The sequence below is a fragment of the Falco punctatus genome (genome assembly GCF_963210335.1).
Source record: "Falco punctatus genome assembly, chromosome: 9".
In the NCBI taxonomy this organism is placed as follows: Eukaryota; Metazoa; Chordata; class Aves; order Falconiformes; family Falconidae; genus Falco; species Falco punctatus.
Window position 1 is genome coordinate 16,567,491 of NC_137589.1, and position 24,546 is coordinate 16,592,036.

At 45.2% G+C, this 24,546-nt stretch overlaps 2 protein-coding genes across 2 annotated transcripts in view; one reads left to right on the forward strand and one right to left on the reverse strand.

The window, feature by feature from the left end:
- RTKN2 (rhotekin 2) overlaps positions 1-24,546 on the reverse strand; it is a 201,605-nt gene that overhangs the window by 30,961 nt on the left and 146,098 nt on the right.
- Positions 1,995-24,546, forward strand: part of ZNF365 (zinc finger protein 365) — a 36,340-nt gene continuing 13,788 nt past the window's right edge. The window contains exon 1 of the mRNA XM_080402766.1: positions 1,995-19,262. Within this exon, the coding sequence (XP_080258892.1) occupies positions 18,547-19,262 (716 nt within the window). The 5' untranslated portion in view covers positions 1,995-18,546. The remainder of the gene's footprint in view (positions 19,263-24,546) is intronic.

The following is a 24,546-nucleotide window of genomic DNA, read 5'->3' on the forward strand; positions in this document are numbered from 1 at the left end:
ACAGGTTACCATGACACAGGTGCTCTGGCACCAGTGGGTTGTTCAGTGATTAATTGCTCCCAAAGCTCACATCGGAGACGTTTTCCATCGAAGTTCTGCTGGTATTCCCTACAGGCAATATATGAAGGCCTGGGCCCCAGTATGACACCACAGACTTACCTGGTTTTCCTCCTCATGGTTTTGCTTTCTAAAGTTTCAACCACAACCAGTGCAGGATAAAACAGTGCACCAGCACCTCCATACCCCCAGCACCTGCTTCTCTATCCACACTTTTCCTCAGCGCTCATCCCAAAAGGAGCAGCGAATAGCTTTCATCAATCTTCTTTTATTCTGAGTCAAATACTACACAGCTATGAAAAACTAAGCAAGGCCCACACCTGCCCCTAAGAAATCAGTACTCATTCTTTGAGCCTAAATCAATACATCAGCTGTTACAAAACTGAATTTCACCTCAGCTGATGAACTTGCCCCTAACATTTCCCAGGGTAACAGGCCTCTGCACTGATCTAGCACAGACCACAGCTCCTCTCCAGGTCTATCACCTGGTATGTAAATATGGTGAGGAAATAAACTCTCCTAGTTTGGGGCATCTGCACATACCCATATGGAGACTTTCAGAACTACACAAAGGATTTAGTCCATGCTACGTCTCAGCCAGACCTGCGTAAAATGTTCTGTAATAGCATTAAATAGTTGTTGGGCCATAGCTTAAATAATTGCACTATATAAATCTCATCTGAAGGAATCGCTTAGCAGCCAGATTTGGAATGCATGAAGCTCTGTGCCTCTACAAAAAAAAAAAAAAAAAAACCAAAGAAAACCCCACCACACCACATGGTCAGCGCTTTTTTTTCCTCTTTCCAGTTTCTTCCAAAAATGTAAGCGCACCATCTGGGCTTGGAGGAATGACACAGCACTGTTTTGCCATATGCTGTCTACTAACGTACCATTTCCCGCATGGTCTCCATCATTCCCCTACCAGCGGCAGCATAACCCAGCTGAGATTACTAACAGCTGTTGAGATTTTGCAGCCCCATACTGAGGAACTGCCCAAGCAATGCTTTCTGAAAGAGTCTTTGTATTACCCACCTAAGTATACCTAGAATATAAGAAGTGTTAAAGGATTTCTAGTTTTACGTAGGTGATGGAGTGACAAAACAAACAAACAAATTCAACAACAGCTAAGAAAAATGGTATGGATGCTGCTGGAGGCTGGACAGACTGAAATTTTACTTTATTTAATTGGTATTAATTAACAATACAGGCTTTGATAACCTTACTCCAAGGTATACTTCTGATTTGTTACCACAGAGGCTTACATCTAAACCCCACAGGCCTACTGTATTTATTTAAAATAAGCAAGCAGTCAGGCAGCAAGTATTCTTCTAAAACAGAGGCTGCAAAGTCAAGATACCAGCTTGGCAACCCTCCTAGCCAGACACAGGAGCAGTACGTGCTGCAACCGACGGCAACAGCTCTGCAGACACAGCTGAGTTCAAGTAATGCAGGTTTTTAAGGTACTCGAAATTTTAAAGACCACCTCATGAACGGGAAAATGAGCGGCTGAGAGACAGAAGAGCTAAAGAGGCGCAGCCTGGCGCTCCGAGGCCCTGCAGGGGGCGAGCAGGGCGCTCCGAGCGGCGACCACCTGCCCGAGCTGCCCCCGCCACAGCCAGGCCGCAGGGCCGCCACCGCGCCCAAGCAGCAGCCTCAGGCCGCCGGGACGGACGCGCTGCACCCGGGGGCCGCCCGAGGGAGGGCAGCTGCCGGCACACCGCCGCCGAGCGGCTGCGGGTCGCCACCCGCCCCAGCCGCTAACGGGCGCCACCTGCGCCGGGCCAGCCCCACGCCGGGCCAGCCCCACGCCGGGCCGGGCCGAGCCCGCCCCGCCGCCCCGGCCCGCCCCACGCCGCCTCCCCGCCCGCGGGACCCCCGCGGCTCACCGACTCCTGGGCCCCAGCGCTCGGCAGGCGCTGCCGCCGCATCCTCCTCAACGGCGCCACCGTTCAAAACTCCCGCCCCCCGCAACGGCCGCCGCGGCCCCGCCCAGCGCCCGCCCCGCCGGCGGCGCGTGGCCGGCCGCGGTTTTGGCCGTGACACGCTGCGGGCCCGCACGCGCGACAGCGGCGGGACAGGGCCGGCTGTGGGGCGCGGGCGGCCAGCCCGGCGGGTGGGTCCGCGCCAGCTGCGGCCGTGCCGTGGCGATTAACCGGGCCGGCGGCGGTAACAGCGCCGCGTTACGTAGCTTGAATAGCGAGCGGCGACACCGGCCCTGGCGCCCCGTTTCCATGTCCCTCGTTAATTTGCTTCCCTGAAATAGGCCGATGCCGCTTCGTTCCGGTGGATGTTGATGAAGCGGGCGGCGAGGAGAGGCTTCAGCCGCGTCCCCCAGGGCTGTCCCGGCGCAGGGCTGTCCCGCAGCCACCGCTGCTGGGAAGCCTGCCATGAATTTTTAACCATGCTCTCAGTTCTCTGCAGTTCATTTAATTATGCATTTTTCATACCGTGGTACTTCAACAGCCGCGCTAGTAGCATGTATTGCGAACAGTATATTATACTATTATATATTAAATAAAAGTGCATTAATTATTCATTGGATTGACAGGAGAGGAATGGGAGCCATCCCTCCTGCTGCTAGTCCTCAGCAGATGCAACAAATGAGCCAAAATAGTGTCTCCCATCCACTCAGCGTCCCTGAGTTGTTAGCTTTCCTCTCTCGAGTGCCTCCCCAGCGGGTGATGGTCACAAGCACGGCTCCTCGTTGCTTTGCACATGGTTGTCAACATTTGCGAGAAGTAAAATGTGCTGGAACAAGTGAGATATACAGTGTTGCTAACAGCTTTCTACGGAAGACAGAAGTCTCCCGGCTAACATATGCTTATTTAAAATATAAGAAAATGCAGTTAGAAAGGAAAATTTGAAAAGCCTTGTTAATTCATCAGGATTTCACATAGGTGCTTGGCACCTCTGCTTGCCCCCTTACACTTAGAACTGGGGCACAAAGAGGGGGGACTAGCCTTCAAGGAAAATCATTAACTCCTGGACCAAAGGTATGTATTCCTTGGTGGAATGCAGAGGACAGGGAGCTCTGCTTCCCTCAGAAGTATTCAAGTCTCACCTTGAGGCAGGGATGGCAGCGACAGCTGCTCAGCAGTTCCTGTCTCCATCTGGGGCCATGTTCCTGAGAGTAAGGAGGCATTCAGGTATTCATGAAATACCTTCATACCATCCTGGAGTCTTCTGCATACCGTTGGCAGGATGCATGCCACAGCCGGGAAGCCCTATCCCTAGGTTTTATATTTATAGACACTATGGTTTTTCCCATTTTTAGACACTCCCCCTGTTCTTTATCTGCTGCGACTTTCTCAAAAGAAGTCTTTCTGCACTACATCCAGTGGAGAAATCCCATCAGGGAGCCAAAAGGCTTTTGCTTAATCAAGGTATGGATCCTTACAAGCTGTGTACGGACAGCCAGGATATCCAAGAGCGGGTTTGAGAGAGATCGAAAGGGGAGTCTCCATGTAATCCTGGTGCTTCAAGCATCCCAGCAGGAGCCTCACATTCCCATCTCTGCTACACAGTTCAGGATTTCAGACACATCAAGAGAGACTCATCAAAAGAGGGGAGAACACAAGATGTCAAATCAGTGCCCCTTTGCTTCACAGTAAGGCGTATCTCTGAAGGTGTGGTCTGACCTCTCCTGAATCAGTCAGGGATGGGATTTGAGCATCAAAAATCTCCCAGGTAGTTTTCTGGGCTACAGAAGAAAAATAGGAACAGGTCATGGAGAAACCATTCCTGGAACTGAAAACAAATAAGTGAAAGTCTTAAATTAACTGAACTGCATTATTGTTTTATCAGTCAATGCTTGACCAAAGTAAGTGAGGAAGAGCTTGTTTCAACAAATATCAATGGCTGAAACCTTTTGATGAGTTTTATGTAAACTATGGGAGCAGCTGGAAATGATAGCCTTACTGTAGAGTTAAATAATTCTTCTGTCTTACCAAAATTCATTCACCCGGTCACAAGACAGTGTGCTACCACAGAAAACTAATACAACATGTGAAAAAGACACATGGAAACACTTTCCACCCAGTGTCATCCCAGGCAGCTTAGCACTCCAGGTTAGACTCTAGAACAAACCCACTAGTTCAAGTTTTCCAGAAATGCTCCCTGCCAGACTATCAAGAACAGCTGCCTCAGGTGTGCACCAAAGGGGTTTTGTCAAAAGCCAGGGTGGCTACATGGATGCAATAAAAATCGCTGCAAAAGGACAAGTTATGCCCCAACCTATTACTGGCAATCAACATCTCTAAAGCCATTTTTGCTGGTGGTGTAGACAGCTCCCAGGAATCTCTGGCAGCTTTCCAAGAATTTTAGATGCTAATTAGCATGGTTTTGCAGTACAGTCTGTTCAGCAAATCCTGGTCTTAATAAGTCCCAAAATGTGACTATTGACAGTGTAAAGAGCCCATGCCTGCAGCCCTGACACACTCCTACTGGCATTGACTTGAATTGGAACCCTTAAGAAATCAGTGGGAGTTAAATGTGTAGGACTCAGCCCTAATTAACATGAATAGTATCTTCTCAAGCTCAGCGCCTACCTGTTCCCGAGCTGGTTCAAATGCCCAGCTTTCCTCTACATTAGAAACATGTTACTGCACAGTCTGGCTTCTCACACTCTTGCACCTGCTCCGGCTTTGGTCCTCTTTTGCACTCACTTCCTAGAGGTGTTCGGGTTTTTTTCTTTATAAAATAGAGCTTCATAATTCAAATAACCTGCCAGATGCTTAATTAAAAAATTAAACATGTCACTACACTTCTAGTCCTTTTTCTTGAAGCAACATGAGACTGAGGCTTTAAAGGGCATTTCTGCAGGTGTACGAGGCAAGATGTTCCCTCCACATTCCAAGCCTAACTACAGCTACCCAGTCCTGCAGCTGCAGCACATACTAATTTGAAATGAAGAAGGCTTTATGCCATCTATATTATCCAGACATTTGGGATTCAGCTAGCAACCGTTCTGCTCCCTAATTTAAGAGTAATCCCAGCAAACAGCAACAATAAAAAAGGAAGCATTGGTACAGTGGTTTCTTCGCCAGGCAAGCCTCCACCGAAGGGCAAAGAAACCCAAGGTATAACCTACAAACCAAGGAAAATCCTGTGCTGACACTGCTGTGCTCGTGCAGAGAAGCCAGAAGGAGGTAGGGTGAATTAAATAGGGGATCTATATCCTGCCTTCTGGGGTTTCTTAAGTGAAACATTTTTTTTCAGATGAATCACACCTTCACACCATCCTTTTATTTGTGACTCTATTTGCATTGCAAAGCATTTGGCTTCCTTCTAGTATTAGGGGAACTGTATAGCAGAGGAAAGATCATTGTCTATCTAAATCACTGTTCTGCTCAAGCGTTACATCAGCATATTATTTTAAATGTTAGGCCCATCATTTTGGTTTAGCAGGTACAAAATGTCTACACCTACTCTTGACAGCACTGCAATATTTTTCTTAATTTCTTAGTTCCCACAGCTTGCTACACCTACTCCTTGAATATCATCAGAATGTGCCAGTAGAAATCTATTCAATTCCTATTCAGATTTATCCTAAATGGAAATATATGAAGATTTGTACTGGACACATGGAAAAGAACTTGCAAGGTTTTTTATAACTGATTTCTACTTATTTAACTTTAAACTGAAAAGCAAACTGTTGTCATTGACTGCCACTGATTTTGATTACCATGACATATAGATTGATTAAATGGGCAAAGACCCTGGAATTTTGGGTGTTTACCTAATGCTTACTGAAGCCAGGGTAAGTTAAAATGCAAAATTATTAACCTCGGTAACTCACTTCTTTGTTTCAGCCCACTGACATGAGTTGAAGTCTTTCCATTCACTTAACTGGGCAGCAAGTTAACATATTGTCCTACAAAACACATTTTTACTGTCATGCACCATCAGTTTTGATTGGATAAGGTGAAAATTAATCATCTGGCCAACAACAGTGAGCTAAAGCCTAACCTATCAAGATGAAAGCAACAGCAAGAGAAAAGTTTGTAGGCTCCATTTTACCTAACTGAGCAGTGTGAAGTAGGTATCTTCTCTAAGGTAGTCATTGAAGACGTCATCCTAAAACATGCAGGTGCCTAAATTAGCTAGGATGCATCATCCTTACCTTTTTTGGATAATTAGACACATAGCCCAGAATAGCAGAGTAAACTCTTATTATTTCAGGTGTTCTCAGATGAATTTTACCTGAGAGCTTGCCTATCTTGTGCTCAAGGTTTTTTAATATCCTGCAGTCCTTCACCTGCTCTAGTGCTCCACATTGCACTGCAGCCATGTCTCTGTGCAATGCCGTCAAGAAAACATTGATGCCAGGTGCTGCGATGAACTATTTTGTTGATTGTTGCATATTTCTGTAGGATTTCTAAAAGAAACTGTAAAAGGCTGAAAAATTGCAAGGAATTGTTTTTCCTTTTTCCAGATAAGAGTTCAGAAACTGGCTTTTCCCCATACTCCTGATGTCAATCCCATCTTGAAATGCCTCCAGATTAAATTACCGCAGCCTCTTCAAATCACCATATATGAGATAAATGCACTCAAAACACATTACATAACTGAAACAGTAAGTTACAAAAAATCCATCCCCATGTGAATTTAGAAAACAATTTCTGAGATCAAACCTGAAAATCTTAAAAATAAAAATAAACACTGCATGACTTTAAACTGCAGTTTGATGATCCCCTGTGTCTTAAAGTTGCTTATGTGCAAGGTAACTTAGGAAGTGTGGTTAACTGAAGTAGATGAGTCACATGCATTCATCTGTTTCTGCTTGGGAGGCCAGGGCCGTCACATCTGAAGCCAATTCACATGTGGTCCCCACACAAATACAGAATCAACCCCATCAGAAGTATCCTGTTGGACAAGGACCCTCACAGGCGATTGACAGCTTCACTAGAAGCCTTCCTCCAGCTGATAAGACAATGTGGATGCACAGTGCCTAACAAAGCCCGAGTTTCGCAGGTTTGCCCTAATTTTAGAAATTTATATGCTCTCTCTTTTGTATGTGACTTCCTATCTCCACAGCAGTTGAAGGAATGACATTTTCTGTAACTCCTTTCAACATCAAAGTTGGTTGGAATTGGATACTTGGATCCATTGCTAACAGGAGGACATTTACACACACAGAGAAATTATGGTCATACAAAAATGACACTGCTATGTAAAACCTGAGGGGTCCTTTCAGCTGCTCAATATTAAAGGGATGTTCAGTATGAAAAGGACTCCTTAGGGGTTCTGCGCTGTCACACCCATATCATACCTTTATACCAGGATTCCTCTGTTGGGTATGCAGTCCTGCTTTGATTTCTTGTGCATTTACTACAGGTGGCATTTGGTGTATGAAATATCCATCTGAGATGGTTGCATGCAAATGTTTGCTGGGCAGCCTGCTGGTGAAGTCACCATTGTGTCATGGGAGAATCCAAATGGGCACTATATGTTCCAGTTTTAGGGTCGGGTCTGTTACAGGTTTTTTTTAATTGATCTTGCACAGGCAAGTGAAAAGTCACAGGATCATTTAAATGGATTGCCATTTTGAATTTGAAACCGGAATTAAGTGCATGGAGAATATCACAGATCTAAAGATAAACTCCTAGATGAGAAAATAATGACAGAAAATCACCTTCCTGTTGGTAGCCAGAGGACTACCATCTGTTGCTGGGAGAGCAGATGTAAGTCCACTTCTGATAGCAATCTCCCAGGAAAAAAGGAGAGATTCTACAGTTAGCTCTCAGGAACGACATCAGATTTTTTGTCTGAAGGTGGATACAGGCTGAGTATTTGCAGATGGTCTCTTTTTTTTTCTTTTTTTTTTTTTTTCCCCACATGTGATTTAGAATATCTCTGCAGAATACAATACTTGGCAAATGGTTTCTGCCTGAAGTGACTTTGTAGTTTGGTCTGATTTTTTCCAAGTAGTGGAGTGTAGGCATCTAGCGAGAGAAAAATGGCACAGCGATGTGGTCTTGAGCCCAAGCAACGTAAGCCACCTGCTGGGCAGCCCCAGGCATTCAGGTTCCCCCTGCACTGCAGCGCTGCTAAGGTAGTAAATAGTGACTGTCCCTTACCAAGGTGCATTTTGAGGTAACAATTGTCCCAAATAACTGAGGCACAACAGCCCATGTCTGGTAGGACTAGTGAATCAAACACTATTTCTTTGCATTTCACACACTTTTTTGATTGTGTTGATCCTGTCTTAGGGAGGATATTCAAAGGGGCATGGGTAGGAATCTATAGTTTACTGCAAATTCTCACTTTGCCCTAAGAAATGTTTCTCATCAGTAAGCAATTAGTTTGTCTCAATAGTTTCCCCAGTTATGCTTAGGGCTGTAACAGTCTATAGCTCTGTAGTTCTTCCTGCCGTGTCACAAAGCTATGGTTTTTCCTGCATTATTCCAAGTCCTGAGTTGGGTACCAGCTGCATAAACAGGCATTCGTCATACAGATCAGGCCAGGAAAGAGCGAGCCAAAACAAGAAGGATTAAGGCAAATGTTATTTCATGAAAATAACACAGTAAAAACCAAAGAATATCTCATTACTATCAATATACTTTTGAAAAGCAACATAATAACCATTTGTGGTTGGAAATTTCTATCAGGCATTTTAAGCCTCTGGTCCTTAAGGAAAACCTGGCTTGCAATTATGTCCTGTTTCTCACAGAAACAGATACTGAAACACTATTGAGCAGTTCATCCACTCAAGTGCTTAGATTAAATAAATACATCCACAGGGTTAAAAAGAGATTTAAATTTTTTAGAATTGCCAGTTAATTTTCCATTCCAAGCACCCCTGGTCCCTGTGTCTCCACCAAACTTTCCCCTAAATCCAAACTCGGCTGTGGTTTTCTCCTGCCAGCAGTGACCAGAGGCGAGGCAGTCCCCTCTCCCCCTCAGAGTGCAATAGCACTGTGAAATAACTTGCCTCCGTGAAACCTCAAAAGAGCCATAATGCAACAAAAAACATTTACCATGGCATGGTCAATTCCGGGACCCCACTCAGGGCCATAAGGCTGTTCCTGGGAATAAGTCCAGTGTCAGAGCCTACATCTTTTATACAGGTGATGATTTTTTGCTGAATCACTCCAGTGTTGGATCCGAATTGTCCATTCACGTGTAAAAGGGACTAAAATACCTTTTTCCTAAGGCAGAAAGATCTAAGGAGATAAACTTGATGCAAAGGACACCACGGCCTGTGAACGTTGCACAGCCAAGGTGGTGAGCAGCACACCTTCCTCAAGCTCACCATGGTTTCACTGTGGGAAGCTACTCCAGCTGTTTTTTCTTATTACTCCAGTTCCCCTTGAAGTCAGACCAAGGGGAGGGGATGAGACTGTGCTATATCTATGCTCGCAATGTGCGATGGAAACATTTTTTGCTAATGATAGTATTTTTTGCCTGACAAGACAACCCATTTTTACTCACCATTATGAAAAAGCAGGGGCTGAGTAGCAAGTATAGGTAACATTTTACCTGAGGTTGGTTTGTCAGAGATTTATTTCTATCATCCTTCTAAGTGTTTCATGGCCTGTTAAATGAGCTGACACAACACTGCATGTCACTGTTAGCATTTTAAATTATAAATAACGGTAACAATAAATAGCACCTCATGTTTTTACAAGCAATTTCATCTAGAAGAACAAAAATAACTAGTTCTGCCTGAATGCATGCATGACTTACATGCACATATTTACTTGCTTATTTTAAAAAACAATTTGAGTTCTAGGAAGCTATTTCTAGCACTTGATTCTAACTGTGTGTTTGTAGAGCGTCATCAAAATATAATCAGGCTGTTTAAAGAAAACCCAACAAACAGCAAGTAAATTTTTTGTAACAGGTTTTTTAAGCAGCTAATGCAGACCCAAAGGGGAAGTTATCTAAGTCTGACCCGGGACGAAGAGGATCATCTTTTTAAGATAATTCGCAAATATGTTTGTGCAAACAGCATTTGTGCACTAAGGCCCACAACAGGCAGTATTAACCAACAAGTTAAAATCTCTGCTTTCTCTTATTCTTTCCCTGTTCGGGAATGTCTGCCCTGACCCTGTCCATCAAAAATCTCCGCAACACTGAGTCATCCTATTAACATATATAGACATTAGATTTAGTGAGGGAAAACATAAGCATAAGCAAGCCACTAGCTAACATGAAGACCATTTTTACTTCATTTATTTCATAGTGTGGACACTCACATTACAGTCTTAATGTTTTAAAAATACCCCTGCTCTGTCACAGAGTCTCTCCCAGACCTGTATCAACTTCCATCTTTAAAACGCCAGCCCAGGAGGGAGCTTTGAAAGGCACGAGCAGGTCGTTGCTCCCTGGCTGCCCTGCATGTTGCTCAAACTCTCTCCCCAAACATGCATCTCTCTCCACACTTTTAGTGAGGGACATGTTCTTTTGCACACGCGTGTGTTGTTACATCTTCCTACTACACAGGGAAGTACACACTCTTGCTGAATTGATTTAAACAGGCAGTTGGCACCACCAGGCACTGAAGAACACAGAACTTCATTGGCAGGTTTCATGCAGGAAGTACACACATTACTAATCTGAACAGGTTTTTCTCATCACCACCCCAGCCACACAAATTTTTAGGCATTCCTTCTAAATTACCTTACTACTAGGCATTGCTAAGTTGGCGGAGAACAACTATGTCTTTGACCATTTTAGGGGTAATACTTTCATACATAATTGGCACCATATTGCTTTACGTGCTGCCAACTGAATTTTACTGATAGTCATCTCAATAGTTGGCTAGAAAGTCATCCATCACAAACAGGCTTCTCCAGGCTACATCTCTGAGGGCTCAGATTTTTGTAAGAGACAAATTTTTCTCTTGTTGCTAATGATTTCACCTCTGGGCATTTCAAAAATGAATTTACTATCTAACCAAATATCCTGGATAAAATGTTTCCAGAGAGAACGGGAAGCTGACAATGTGCCCTAACTCAAATCCGAGTAGCATGGCAGCTTGCATGTAAGCCTTGGAGAGAAACATCAGGGGAAATTTTACATGCTGGGAAGGCTCACCTGAGCTTAACATAGGAATTAGTCAATCGAGATGGAAGCAAGCCCCGTTTGGATGGGATCAGTTTGAGCTCTGTTCCTGCTCCCTGTGGGAGGATCCTTGGCTGCAAATTATATACAGGGAACAGCAATCTGGAGACAAGAAATTTGAGGAAAAAGATACGAAGCACCACATCACAATACTTTTTTTTTTCCTTTGGTGAAGACACATTCTTCCAGTTTCCAACCTCATATGGAGCTAGAAGTATCTAGTCATACAACCTACAAGACCTACTGCCTGAAAGACAGATGTGGTATGTGAAAACATCTGTTTTCAGGAATCTTTTTACGTATCAGCTGTTACTTATCTTTCAAATGATAAGTGTTCCTGTGTTTTCACTGCAGATGCAGCAGGGGCAGGGGCAGAATATTTCCCAAGGACTGCACCTTTTACTTAATTTTTCCAAGGATACGTATCTGTTAAAATTAGCTAGAGCATAGTGTTGTCTATTTGTTTGCTACCTGCATATGTATCTTTAGTTCATTACACTTTTTAGCTCCTGTGAATGAGAACATGTCATTAACTTCGAGCCTTCTTTTGTAAAGAATCTGCTTTGCACATAAAACCATTAGCTGAACCTGCTCACATGCTCACAGTCAGTACCTTCAAAGTGGTCAATACTGAAGATGATCCATCACCCTGCTCTAAGCACTGCAGATTTTGCAATTGCAAAGGGTAGCATTCATTATAACCAAAACTGTCCTTTGAAGGACAATGAGTTCATGCTTCATTTTGCACTACACAAGACATTGTTTTAACATGGGACATTTGGCACAAAACACCAGATGTAAGTAAATACCCATTTCTGCAGCAAGCTAGCACCTAACACTCCCACAATAAACACCATTTAGACTAAGAGCAGGGCTACAACATGGGACAAGCAATGCCTTGCCTTATTGCTGGCCCCATGTGCTCAGCTGAATTATATTGCCAGAAAAGCTAAAACACGAGAACCAGGCCCTTTCATCTCACTAGTGCTTAAGTGCTCTGTACTTTCCTTCTAAGTCTGTCCCTTTATTGTAGAGCATGTCCACCTTCTCTTCATCATACAGGAAGCCTGTTGGTTTAAGTGAAATCCTCTCCAGTTACTTTGAAAGCCCCATTAATTCCACCCAGTGTCCTGCCCAGTTGCAGGAACCTCCACCTTACCTGTCGTTCCCCCAGGACAGCAATAACTGATCCCCCAGACCTTGACACCCAATGTGAACTAGAAAATGAACTGCTTGTATGAATATCAGAAAGGAGGAGAACAGAGGAAAGAAGTAAGAGCATGAAGGAATTGAAGCAAATTGTCCCTAAACATCCAATAAAATCAAGATACTTTCAGACGGCATTAAAATGCAGGTCTGAACTGTCTTCTGTGTTCCTATGTGATATTTGCTGTCTGTCCTAGTAGGACCAGGTGGAGGTTTTGCCCGTGTGGTTTGGTGTTGGTTGTTGGCTTGTTCTGCATTTTCACATTTTGTTGAGTTAGGCTATACCTCAAAGGCAGATTCCTGACAACTTCGATATGAGCTGCTATCATATGGCCTTTAGTGGATCTTTTGTCCATAGATGAGGTGAAACATAGTTCTGCCATCCTTTCTCCCTTCTGCAAAAATGCAATTCTCCCCCACTTCAACATGCTCCTTATAACATTGACATAGATACACCAGCACAACGTTCCCACCTAAGAGAAGAATTCCCTACTTGGTATTTGCAAGCAAATAAATACACTCTGACATCATTTTCCATCACATAAGGGCTCTTTAAAGAGGCATGAAAAATGATGCACTCCTGAACATGGCCACTTGCTGTGCCTTCCCTATGACTCTGATACGCCTATTCAAAGCCAAGTGCAAACTCCAGAAGAAGGCAATACCTTTGCTTTAAAGGTAACTGGCTCTCACCTCCCTGACAAAAGAGACAGCTGCAAAAAGCAGAGTCCCTTCTGCCCCTGGTACAGATGTCAGGGATGTGGCAGAACAGCAGAAGGGGAAGCACAGCCCCACTGCTTCCCACAGGGCTTGGGACTGCTTTCCCACGTGCTTGGATATGGCAGCAGACTGAATTTGCCACCACAGCTTAACACTGTTCTTTTTATGTCTCTACTTATGTAAATTAAAAACCTTTAAAACCCCAGTGCATAGGATTAGGCACCAAAGCAGCTAATTAGTTATAGATGGCAATTCTCAGTGCTTTTATGGCCTTTTGGGGCACTTTTTTCAGTTGGGAAATGCGTGATTTATTTCACATGCAATTCCTCAAATGTGGAAGGCATGTGGTATGAACTTTTAATAAGCGATGTTCCTTACCATCCGGTGTCCATTGCAGAAAGAACACTATCAGAATGAAATAGCTTGAAATCCTGCTTTGATGGCATGCTTTGTACTTTTCTTTCCTTTGGAGAAAATGTCTATATTTTAATAAGTCCCAATGAGGGAAAGGCTTTGCTGTAGGCAGAAATCTTTCTTTAAAGATATTCTGACTTTTTTTTGCTGTCTTTCAGTCTCTTTTTTTGAGTGGGGCAGCCTCTTCCAAAACCAAATCACCCCCTTTCTGCTGCAGACTGCATCTCATTTCAGAAGAGCTCTAGGAACAGCAATTGCTGTACACCTTTCTGCTCTCTTCTGTCTTCTTTCAGTACATAAATCTGATAGCTAATCCCACAATTGATACCTGAACGGGAACTCACGTGCTGCGCAGAGCTGGCTTACGCCAGGCCAGTTTGTTGCAGCCATATAAAACATCCTGTCCCAGGTAGAGAACTGTGCTAAGGTTTGTCCCTTGCTGCCACCAGCAATGTCCTGACCCTGTTCAGCTGCTTGTTACTTGTCCCCAAGTACCAGATCTCAAGGTCCCAGTGCTGTTGCCAGAGAGGCTGCTACACTGTGGAAGATTTCAAAAGGCTGCCAGCATGAGGAGCAGGGGTGAGATGGCTTTGTTAAAAGGCTCCAGCTCATTCTTGTGCACATTACAACTTAGACTTTCATCCACCGATGAAAGTTCCCCTTCAAAATAAGCACAGTAAAGAGTAACTCAGTTGGAAGGCGATTCCCCCCAACTTCTCCTCTCTCTCTCAAGGCATCAGTTATATTTTGTTTATCCTCCTAACAGAAGTAACTTTTTTTGAGGAAAAATCCAGATGGCTGAAGTGCAGGCCAGACCCACTGCTGGCACTTCTCCCCACTTCGTTCTTCTCCTGTCTTTTGGAAAATATGCCTGTCACCATCTCACACATGACAGTTCTCACCAGGTATGGGCTAAATGGTGCAAATTAACCCAGAAGAGAACACTTTGTTCTCTTTTTCACCCAGAAAGGCACACAACAGTATGGGTAGAGAAGAGGAAAGCTAAATAACTTCCTGGAGTCAGCTCCTGTCAGGCTTTACCTATGGGAACACTAGCGAGTTCGGAGAGTTTGCAGAAAGTCTGGAACCTGATTGCAAAAAGCTGGGTGGGATACGCTGCTCCAGAACCAAGAGCACTCTCACAGCACGCTGCCTCTCTTGTTGCTGTGACAACAAAACTCATTTGAAAACGCAGACTTAACTCTTTTTTTTTTTTTTTTAATTTCAAAAGACAGTAAATTAACTTTCAGTGATCAGATTGAAGCCCCCTGGAAAGAGGAGAAGGCAATAACAAAGCAGCACCAGTCATGCAAACGCAGTAAGTATATTCATGGTCTCCTTCCTGGTCTCCTTTCCGCTCACTCTCTTTGCAAGCAAAGTGCTACTCAATCAGTATGCTAGAAATGCACGACAGAAAGTCTCTTTCCTACTGGGTGGGTATGAGTGCCTGCGGCAGTAAAACAAACTTTGTTGTATGTCTGATGTATCCTGAATATATCTGCATGCAAAGCTAATATGAATCCCAGTATAAGGCACCACTACTATAAAAATCACTAAAAGACTTCTTTCAAGTTTCTAAGGTCTTTCCACAGATTTTACTACTCACTTGTTACTTCCTCTCAATAAACAGAGAGGAGATGGTAAATATTTAATGCAGGTAAGTTTCAGTAACTCGAATTATCATGTCCATTTGTGGTTCAGGCTCAAACACCACAAAAAACATGGCATTTCCCAGCATACAAATTAACTGAGCTGAACAGGCATACCTATTTCTGTCACAGCTTCTACAGCAGAACAGGGGGACCGTGCTACTTGCCAGAGCCCGACTCACAATCCCATCTGTACGCAGTGGTAACGGATGTGCAGTTGTGCGCATCTATCTTTATATACCCATACATAGTTTAGTAAAGCTTTCCCAACAGAAACTCTGTGCAGATTCATGTCACCTATAAATCAGCTAGATCACACAATGAAGACTTGGGTGGGGAGTGTGGGCATGAAAGGGGAGAGAGAAAAAAATTCTGACTCGCCTTTCCAAAGCAAACCAGTAAACAAACCAGGGAAATCAGAGGCTGCTGAATGCAGCCAAAGTGATCTTTGTGAATCCAGTTTTAAGCCACATGAAAAAGGCCCCCATAAACACATCAGTATTGCAAGCCTGAAGGGGAAAGTGGCTGCAAATGAAAACAAAACTGGCTCACCTATTTTCCTTGTGCAGGATGAGAAAAAAAATCAGAAGACAAACAACTACGATAAATCTTGCAAAGCAAACTGATTTTATAAAACTCCTTTTTCTAGCCACCTTCAGTAAAATGGAATTATCAGCCAAACAAAATTTACTTCATTTTTGGAAATATGACTTTTAAGCCTGTAGGAACCCTCAAAACAGGATGAGGTCAGATAATCAGTCTCCACCCAAAATCAGCCACTACAGGACCCAGTATAGCAGACACAGATCACTACCTGAAAAAAGCTGAATATTCTACCTTCCTTGCAACACCAGGCAGGCTGGTACATGCTGGTTTCATTTAAGTAATGTTTATCCTTCTGGAAATCTTATTGCAAAGTGTTTAAAGAGATCTTGAAAGAGAGAGATGCATACAAATAAACTGGATAATGCCTCCCCAGCACTTGGCAAAATTTCAGATGAGTCATACATTATGACTGTGTAAATTCTGGGTTTCTGTCAGTAATAGTGTTAGATTCTACCCACTCCAGATTTAAACCACAGGGGATGAAGCTGAGACATGTAGTGGTTGATGTACGTCTTCCACTGTAAAACGCACACTTACTGATATATCAAAGGGAGACTGTTCCTGTCTGAATGCTGACAGAACAACTGAACTGCACATCCAAACTGGGGGCATCAGGAGTAGGTAACTGAGGAGTTGGATCCCAATCTAGCAAAACAAGTATTTAGAGAGAGAAATCTTGAAGGAAGAATTGCTGGGGTTGATAGTTGCTGGATTTCAGACCTAACTGACCACAACCATGTAGCTTAGGCTACAGATCAATGGGCTCCTTCAAAACCATCAACATCTTCTGTTCCCAAGACCATGAAGGCTCTCATTACCATCAGCTGGAGGGGGTGGGTGGGTGTCAGCTCTTCTAAATGTAGATGGAGCCTCAGGTAGCATCCCACCAGGCAACTTCACTTCACTTGTATAGCATTCATCTACACCTCTGAACGTCAGTACTGACAACCTTCCCCTGATGTGGAAGAGAGGGTAGGAAGGCAATGGGCACAGCAGAGAGAGATATGGACAACAGAGGACAACAGCCAAGAAAATGGGGACCAAAACAGGTTCACATCTGTATATCTGTTTCTGCCAGTGTTGGCCTCCTTCAAAGAAATAGTCAGGAGCCCCAAATTCGGAGGCAAGCACAGTTCAAAACTATTCCCTCTAGATCTCCCTTTTGGTTTTTGGTACTGCTTGATGACAAAAGAAAGGAAAATCACCACATTTAGACAAGGTAATACAGGACAACTAACTCATCCTAACTAACATTGCAGCCTGGATGGTAGCCCACACACTTTAGAGATTAGCTGAAGCTCTGCAATGCAGTTTGAGTAACTTCCTTTGATGTGCCATCTGGTGAATCATTTACTGGGAATGTCTTAATCACATCAAAGGCATATATCAATGCGCGTGGATTTTCTCAGTGTTTAGGACTCTGCCTGTATATTGCACTCAAGGAACAGATAGATTAGTACAGAATTAAACTACCCACTGTAATAAAAAAATCTGCAGCATATTACCACTATGGCCTCCAGCACCAGATTTTAGAGGAGCCGTATTTCACAATTACCTCAAAAAGGCTGCTGTGCAAACTAACAATCAGCCTTGCTCGTGTTTCCAAAAATTTGTAAAAATAGACACACGTCTGTGGTATCAAAAAGAAGTTTAGAAGCATATTATGCTATCGAGAGGGCCCATTGGCAGCATGCTCTAACATCAGTTACTTTGATGTAGATCTAGGGTAGATTTAAGACTAGATGTAAGGAAGAATTTTGTTACAATGAGGGTGGTGAGACACCGGGACAGGTTGCGCAGAGAGGTGGGAGATGCCCCATTCCTGGAAACATTCAAGGCCAGGCTGGACCGGGCTCTAAACAACCTGATCTAGTGGAACGTGTCCCTCCCCGTGGCAGCGGGGGGTTGGGCTGGATGACCTTCAAAGGTCCCTTCCAACCCAAACTGTCCTGTGGTACTATGATTCTATGACATCCGTTCCTCACACTCAGAACAGAAGCTACTGCTGACCCCTGCTCTCTGCATCCTGAGGCTAAATTAGGGTCATATTTCCAAAAAATCCCAAATCTTTCTGGTTACCAAATATAGTTTTAAAAAACCACATGCAATTTTATTCCCAGAAAACCAAGGCCAGGCTACACCTACGTGCACCGGTCCTGCCTTGCCGCTTAAACTCTTTTAATTGCCTGATCCTCCAGCACCCGCCGACACGCCCCACACGCCTCACTGCTGCTTCACGGCCGCCACCGGGGCCCCCGCAACACCCCGCCACCCCACCCACCCGGCGCCCAGGGCCAGCGGGGTCAGGCGCCGGCTCCTCGGGAGGGGGGCGACCCCGGTGCCCCGCCCGCCGGCGCCTCCCGCCCCGCCTCCGCCCGCCGGCAGCCCCGCCCCGCCCCGCCCCGCGGCGGCGGCCGGGCGGCGAGAGCGTGTGGCGGCGGCGCCGCGCTCGGCCTGATTTACGGCTCTGCTGAAAACGGCTTCCCCGCCGCCGCCAGCAACAAGTCCGGTGAGTGCGGCGGCGCGGGGGCGGCGACCTTGCGGCCGGCTGAGGCCCGCGCTGAGCCGGGCCCGGCCTCGCTCCGCCCCGGCAAGGCCCGGGCGGCGGCCGAGGCAAGCGGAGCTTCCCAGCGTCGCCGGGGCCCTGCGGCTGGCCGGGCCGGGCCGCGCCGCGCCGGGCGGGCGCGTCCCCGGGCGGAGATGGCGCGGTACCCCTGAAAAATCACCGGGAAAGTTTCCCAAGTTTCCCGGCGGGCCTGCCGGGCTGCTCCGGCCCCGGGCGGGCGCGGACGCGGGCTGTCTCCTCCCAGCCAGGGCCCGGCGAGGAATGCAACAGACGGCCCGGGATGAAGGCAGGCACCCCTGGCAGGAGCCGCTCGGGAGCATCAGCCTCCCCTTCCGCTGCCCGCGATGCGGCGACAACACCAGGTTCCGGAGCCTGTCCTCCCTGCGGGTGCACCTGGAGTACAGCCACAGCTACGAGGAGCGCAGCCTCCTGAGCAAGGGCAGCCTCTTCTCGCCCCTGAAGGACGCGGAGCTGGGCTCCCCGCCGGAGCCCGCCACCCAGGGTGGCCCGGGCAGCTCCGGCGGCGCCATTCAGCCCAAGGGCTCCTACCTGAATTTCTGCGATGCCTCCTGCGGGAGCGGGCAGCCTCTGGAGGTGGAAGCCGAGCGTCCCGTCTCCTACGTTGCCAACTATGTGTCGGCTGACTCTCCCAGCGAGCAGGTTTCTAAACCTGGCCTCCCGGCCGCTGACTCCAAAGCCTCCTTCGAGGCACACGTCAGAGAAAAGTTTAACAGGATGGTAGAGGCCGTGGACAAAACGATTGAGAAGCGAATCGATAAGCTTACCAAAGAGCTGGCCCAGAAGACGGCCGAGCTGCTGGAGGTGCGGGCGGCTTTTGTGCAGCTGTCCCAGAAGAAGCAGGAGGTGCAGCGGCGGGAGCGGGCTCTGAGCAGGCAGGTGGACGTGGCGGTGGAGATGATCGCAGCCCTGAAGCAGCGCCTCTCCGAGTCTGAGGAGGAGCTTCACCGGAAAGAGGAGTAAGCGGGGAGGCCAGAGCTGATGGCTTTGGGCGGGCTGCCCGGCGCCTGAGCGAGTGGAGCCTGTGGGAGAGCAGAGAGGGGATGGGTGGGTTGCTTGCTGGTTATGAAAGGGCCTGCTGCTCACCAGCTTCTGAGCACTGTATTGCTCGAGTTGTAGCGCATGTGACCACATCCCCTGCCTTGCAGGGGATGGCTTCCCCGAGCAAGTAGCTTTCATGCTTGACTCCCCGGTGACTACCTTTTACGCTCTGCCCATGCCCGTGATGTTGTTCCCGGTTTTGTGAGGGTAGGGCCAAGTAGAAGCTCTCATCGGCATTTAATCTGATTTACACTGACATCTCTAATTTGTCATCTCTTTAAGAAGAGATGGGTGGGTAAGTGCTGGAGGAAGTATGTGCGAATACTGAATAGCACCTTGTCCCTGAAGACATCCCACCACAGTCAGCAGGCTGCCTGTGGAGTGGGATGGTCTCCTGTGCAACCCAAAGCTGTACTGGAGACAGTGCTGGAAAGGCCACATCCAAGTAGGTGTTCTAGATGGACACAGAAACTCAAATTGCTTTTATGGGAATGGGAAGCAGATGCCAGAATCGTTCCGACTAACCTAGGCCATCTAAAAATACATTTGTGATGCATCCATTAAAAATGTAGTGATAGCTGCTATATTATTTATACATGAACTACTTGGTTTATTCAGCACTTGCTGAAACCTTTCAGGCTTTTCAGAGCAACACAACTTATTTTAGAGGAATGCAAATAAAGAGCCTTGGTAATGGAGTGTCTCTAAACGAATTCATCAGCTTACTTGGGGAAGATGAGAAGTGCTAGTTGCCATGACGCTGATCTTAGAAGAAATAGGAAGGTGGTGTAGGAGTTCAGTGTAGGAAGCTTGGAGGGCTTTCATCGTTCCTTCCTGTAGTCTAAGTACTAGAAATGATGATGGCTTTTATATCAGTAGGAGTCGTCTGTCTTGAGGCAGTCCTGTAGATCTCCCAGAAGAGGGGACAGCAGAGGTGGTGGGACTTGAGCCCCTGGGCTTTGTATCTTCCTTGAGGGGTATTCAACAGAATCTCTGATTTTTAAAATATCAGGTCACCCTCATGGAAGAGAAGACTGAAGGACTCAAGGTGAAACAGACAGATTTGAAAGTATGCTGGAAGGAGGCTGTGAAGATAAGAGTTTGAAGCAGTTTTGGTATTCCCATCTAGCTGACCTCTCCTTATGGGCTCTTTCACAGCGTGATTCATCCTACTCTAGGAAGTATCTTAGAGGGGGAGGGCTTGCGCTGTGGAGGTTCTTCCTTCCTCTGCAGACTAGAGGGGGGACCTCAGATAAACAGCCATCTTAGGTTGGATGCTGAACTTCAGGTATCTAAAGTTGTGGTATGAATCTTGCCCCAAACTAAATGCAGAATGTGTCTTTAAAATTCAAGGCTTGAGATCCATAGGAAGAACATGACTGTAGGAGAAAGCAGAAGCTATTCAGTGGAGCAAAATCAGAGTTCTGCAGCACTGCGGAAGAAGAAAAGAGCTTGTGGAAAATGAGAAAGGGATGTAGAGTTATCTGGGTAGAAAGAATGAGTATGATATGGGGAGGAGGGAAAGGGCATTGATCTGTGGAAAATAAAAAATCACAACTTTTGCTGCCTCGTTAACTATATTAGGAAAAGGCACAAGGAAGAGACCGCTTGCCCCCTTGGCAAACTGGTTGCTAGCCGCAGTGGCAGGCTGTGGTTCTGAGGCCAAAAAAGGCAGTCTTGCAGAATGAGAGAAGTGGGGAAACACTGTCCTTTACACTAGGACATTGTCAGGCTTGGGAAAGGGACAGGAGCTCAGATGATTGCTGTTATAATTCTAGTCATCTCTAAAGCAGAAGCCTGGGTGTGTAAGCAGATCAGGAGGTAGCTCCTAAGTTGGTGTTACAGGGAACACTGAAGGTTATTTGACTAGTAAGAAACACTAACAAGAAGAGGCAGCTGCACAAGAGACTTCACCTGAATACCCAGGGTATTGCTCTTCTAGAATTACTGCTAGCTTTCTTCAGCTTTCAGTGAAGAAGGTAAAAAAAAAATGGGAAAGAAAAGCAGCAATAGGAATGAGCGAATAGATATTACACAGTGGTGTGTTAATTTCTAAAGGTAGATGACTAATGCATGCTAGTGGAAAGGATGAAAGAGTATCAGCTCAGAGTACTGAGGGAGGTCATAGTATGTTCTCACATGTGCCTCTGCCTAGCCCATAGCATTGCCTCCTAGAAGTCACTACGAAGGTACTCTCAAGGAGACCAGGAAGGTAGGCAGGGTGTAGGAATAGGTAAACCTAGGAAAACCTGAAAATACGGTATTTTTTTCTTGTTCAGATGGTTCCTGCGTTTCCTGTCTTGAGGGGTAACAAGGGATAGTGCCATAGAAAAATATACTGGTTGTCTTTCCAGTTAAAAGGTCATTGTACAGTGAACAAATTGAAAGGAAGGCAGGTGTAAAGAAATACTTATAAAAGCAGGACTAGTATTTCTAAAGGCAGCTTTTCAGATTTGAACCTCTAAAAATGCCTAGGACGCTTACCTTTGTGCCAGCAGCAGGGAGGCACTGGATGGTATGCTCTAGTAGAGCGGCAAAGAAAGGATGTTCATGACTTTAACAACCATGTCACTTATCTGATTTTCGTATGAACTGTTGGTAAATTCTGAGACCTAGCTATGTATTCAGTCCTCTGTGTGTTCAAAAACTTATTTGGTGTGCTGAAAAGACTTTCTCCTTCAAAAAAGGAGGATCTCAACTTTGGCTTTGATTTCTGGAAGAAGTCCAGATGATTAGAAAGCCAAACAAGACTGCTTAATGGAAATTGCAGAAGCAGGAGTTCTTACTGCAGACTGTGGAAAGTCCTTAGGGACTGCTTTGATACTTGCTGACCTTCAGAAATAAATGCTTTCATCAGTTTCTTTGTTGTTTTTTTGGTTTTGGGGGTTGGTTTTTTTTAATTCGCAAGCAATCTTGTGAATATGGATAACTTTTCCCAAACCAGCATTGAAATTGAGCCACTGTAGCTGAAAATTTCCTCCTCTTTCCTCTTTGTAGCAGGAAAAAGAAAACACTTTCCTTGAAACACCTCCTTATCCTATTTCTAAGGAAGTAAAGGAAACCTATCTTCCCTTGGTCTTTGAACAGTTGTCCCTAATACTAGAGATCATGAAATATGGTGCATGTGAAGGCAAGAAATGGTTTATAATCAATATGCATTTCTAGATCTCCAAGAGACTGAGATACAGCTGCCCTAGATCAGTTTGAGGGTAAAAAAAACCAAACAAAACAACCCAAACAAAACCAAAACACCCAACCCCATAAACTGTCCAAAGCGGGGGGGGGAGGGGGAAATCTAGTCCAAATCTTAGATAAGGTCACAAAATCTCTTCTTTGGGGGCTCTAACAGAGAAGCAGCTGGAAACTTCTATGGGGATCCCTTTAAGAAACTCTTGGAAAAATAACCATGTTTTGATAAAGAAGTTAGAGATGTTTTTACTGGGCCCATATTTGAGCATTCCTCCATGTCCACCTACTCTGACAGTATCTTACATGAATGGGCAATTGCTATCAGTGATCAAATTACTCCATAACTAAATTTAACAATCCAGTGTATTTTTATCTTTATAAAATCTGCCTAGATACGCCAGGGACCTATCTGGGCTGTTAGGCTAGACCTGCTTCTACATGTAAGAATTAAGCAGATATGGAAGGTAGAAGAGGGTGTATTTGTGGGTTTAACCATCACTTCTGACCTATAAATTGGCTATGAAAAAAAAAAAAGGTTTGGATTTTAGAAACTTCCTCTTTAGACGGGTATACAAGAAGACAACAGAAAATAGCAGTGCAATTGCGGTTTGGGCAACAACTCTGATTTTGGATCTGATAGTGAATTCAAATTAGGGAAGTTAAAGGAAAGGAAAAATGTGTTAGCAAGAATAATTTGCTTAGGAAGCCCCAAGAAGGCTTAGGAAGGAGAGGTCTAAACTTTTTTTAAACATCTGGGCTTCCTGAATAAGGAGATGGAGCTCTTCTAGGTCTCACATCGTTCCTTTGTACCCAGCCTAGTGGAGGCAGACATGGCACTGCTGTGACTGGCAGTCCTCAGCAGAGGCAGGAGACCTCAGGTCACTTTGACTTGATGGAATTTCATTTCTACCTGTAAAAGCCTGTGTGTCCTGAGTCTTTGCCTGGACCAAGCATGTGAGACCAACACATAAAAACTGATCCACCAAGTGGTCACATTGGCAGAAGCTGGTTTCTCTGATGTGTTCTCCAAAGCAAGGAGCAAGTCTGTAAACTTCATAACTCTATAGGGAGTAAATTCATCTCAGAATTACGTTGTTGTTGATAATCGAAGGACTAATTTAAAATGACAGCACTATGAGGTTTTACTGTTGACCTCTCATTCCAGTGAGAGGGAGGAGTGTTGGTTTAGGCTACCAGCAGGTACAAGGCTGCCCATTTGCAGGGTTTGTAGGGTCAGTAAGGTTGTTTCTTTTGACTTGTCAGTTGATTATTTTTTGTTCGTTTTAAATAAAGTCTATAGTAGTCCAACAGAGGCAGTAATAAAGTGAAGGTATCTTTTTAGTTAAATTTTATTTTTGTTCCCTTACAAAAATGGCTGTGCTACTATGCACTATGCTTTTTATTTTATTATCTGGAGGGCGGGAGAGAAGAAACCTGGGTGTTCTTAGAGAAGCAGGCACAGCTACCAAAGATGGGTCCCAGTTCACAACCTGCCTCATTTGGGCCCTGGACAGTTTTGATGAATGATGGCTACAGGGTCAAGCTTTCAGCAGAGCTTCTGAGCAAAGGAATGATTTAATTAGAAAATGTGCCCCAACAGTTATTATTCAATGTTTGATTAAGGAGAATGCAACTCCGAGTACTGTGATCTTAAGGATAACACAGAAGCCTGCCCAAAGGGGTTAAGAGTGCATTGAATAAGATATCAAGGAAACCATTGAAACTAAAACCAGCAATGAAATTAACTTCTAGAGGACACAGAAAGGCTTGTTTCTGGAATTTATGTAAGAAAATAAAACTGGTAGAGTTTGATTTTCAGTAGGTCTGAATAGGGTAAGCATTTGAAGTTAGTTACGGTCCTCAACTGGAAGCTACCTTCAATCGTGACTTAAACAATTGCACTTTGCCTCCTAATTATAGGGTGAGAGCATTAGCGTAGTGTGTTGCCGTATCTCTGACAGTAATTTCTTTAACCAGTTTAATGTGTTTGCTTTGAGACTGACTGGTCGTGTC